General features: G+C 66.5%; 1 protein-coding gene across 1 annotated transcript in view; it reads right to left on the bottom strand.

Moving 5' to 3' along the window:
- Positions 1-3: 3 nt before the first annotated feature.
- Positions 4-331, bottom strand: part of FAM222A (family with sequence similarity 222, member A) — a gene marked incomplete at its 3' end in the record, with an annotated part of 11,991 nt that continues 11,663 nt past the window's right edge. Inside the window, exon 3 of the mRNA XM_010181913.1 lies at positions 4-327. Within this exon, the coding sequence (XP_010180215.1) occupies positions 4-327 (324 nt within the window). The remainder of the gene's footprint in view (positions 328-331) is intronic.

Below are 331 nucleotides of genomic sequence, written 5' to 3'. Positions count from 1 at the left end.
CACAGACACGGTCTCGTAGCCCTTGCCCAGCATCTGCTCCTTGATGCAGGGCGGGTGGATGTCGTTGATGAGATACTCCAGGGACTGGAGGCTGCTGCTGAGGATGGAGGTATTGCAGAGGGTCTTGCTGGGCAGCCCCTCGGCCGGGGGCACCCCCAGCTCGCGGGGGCCACCCCCCAGCTCCGGCGGGTTGTAACAGTCACTGTTGGGGGTCACCAAGACGCTGTTCCACGGCGGGGCGAAGTACTGCCCCACCGCGAAGTTGCCGTGCATGCAGTTCAAGGGGGACGAGCTCACCTTCTCGGCCGCGCCGCCCAGCGCATAGGGGCGC

Source organism: Mesitornis unicolor, unplaced genomic scaffold, assembly GCF_000695765.1.
Source record: "Mesitornis unicolor isolate BGI_N332 unplaced genomic scaffold, ASM69576v1 scaffold22143, whole genome shotgun sequence".
NCBI lineage: Eukaryota > Metazoa > Chordata > Aves > Mesitornithiformes > Mesitornithidae > Mesitornis > Mesitornis unicolor.
This window is presented reverse-complemented; position numbering and strand designations above follow the sequence as displayed.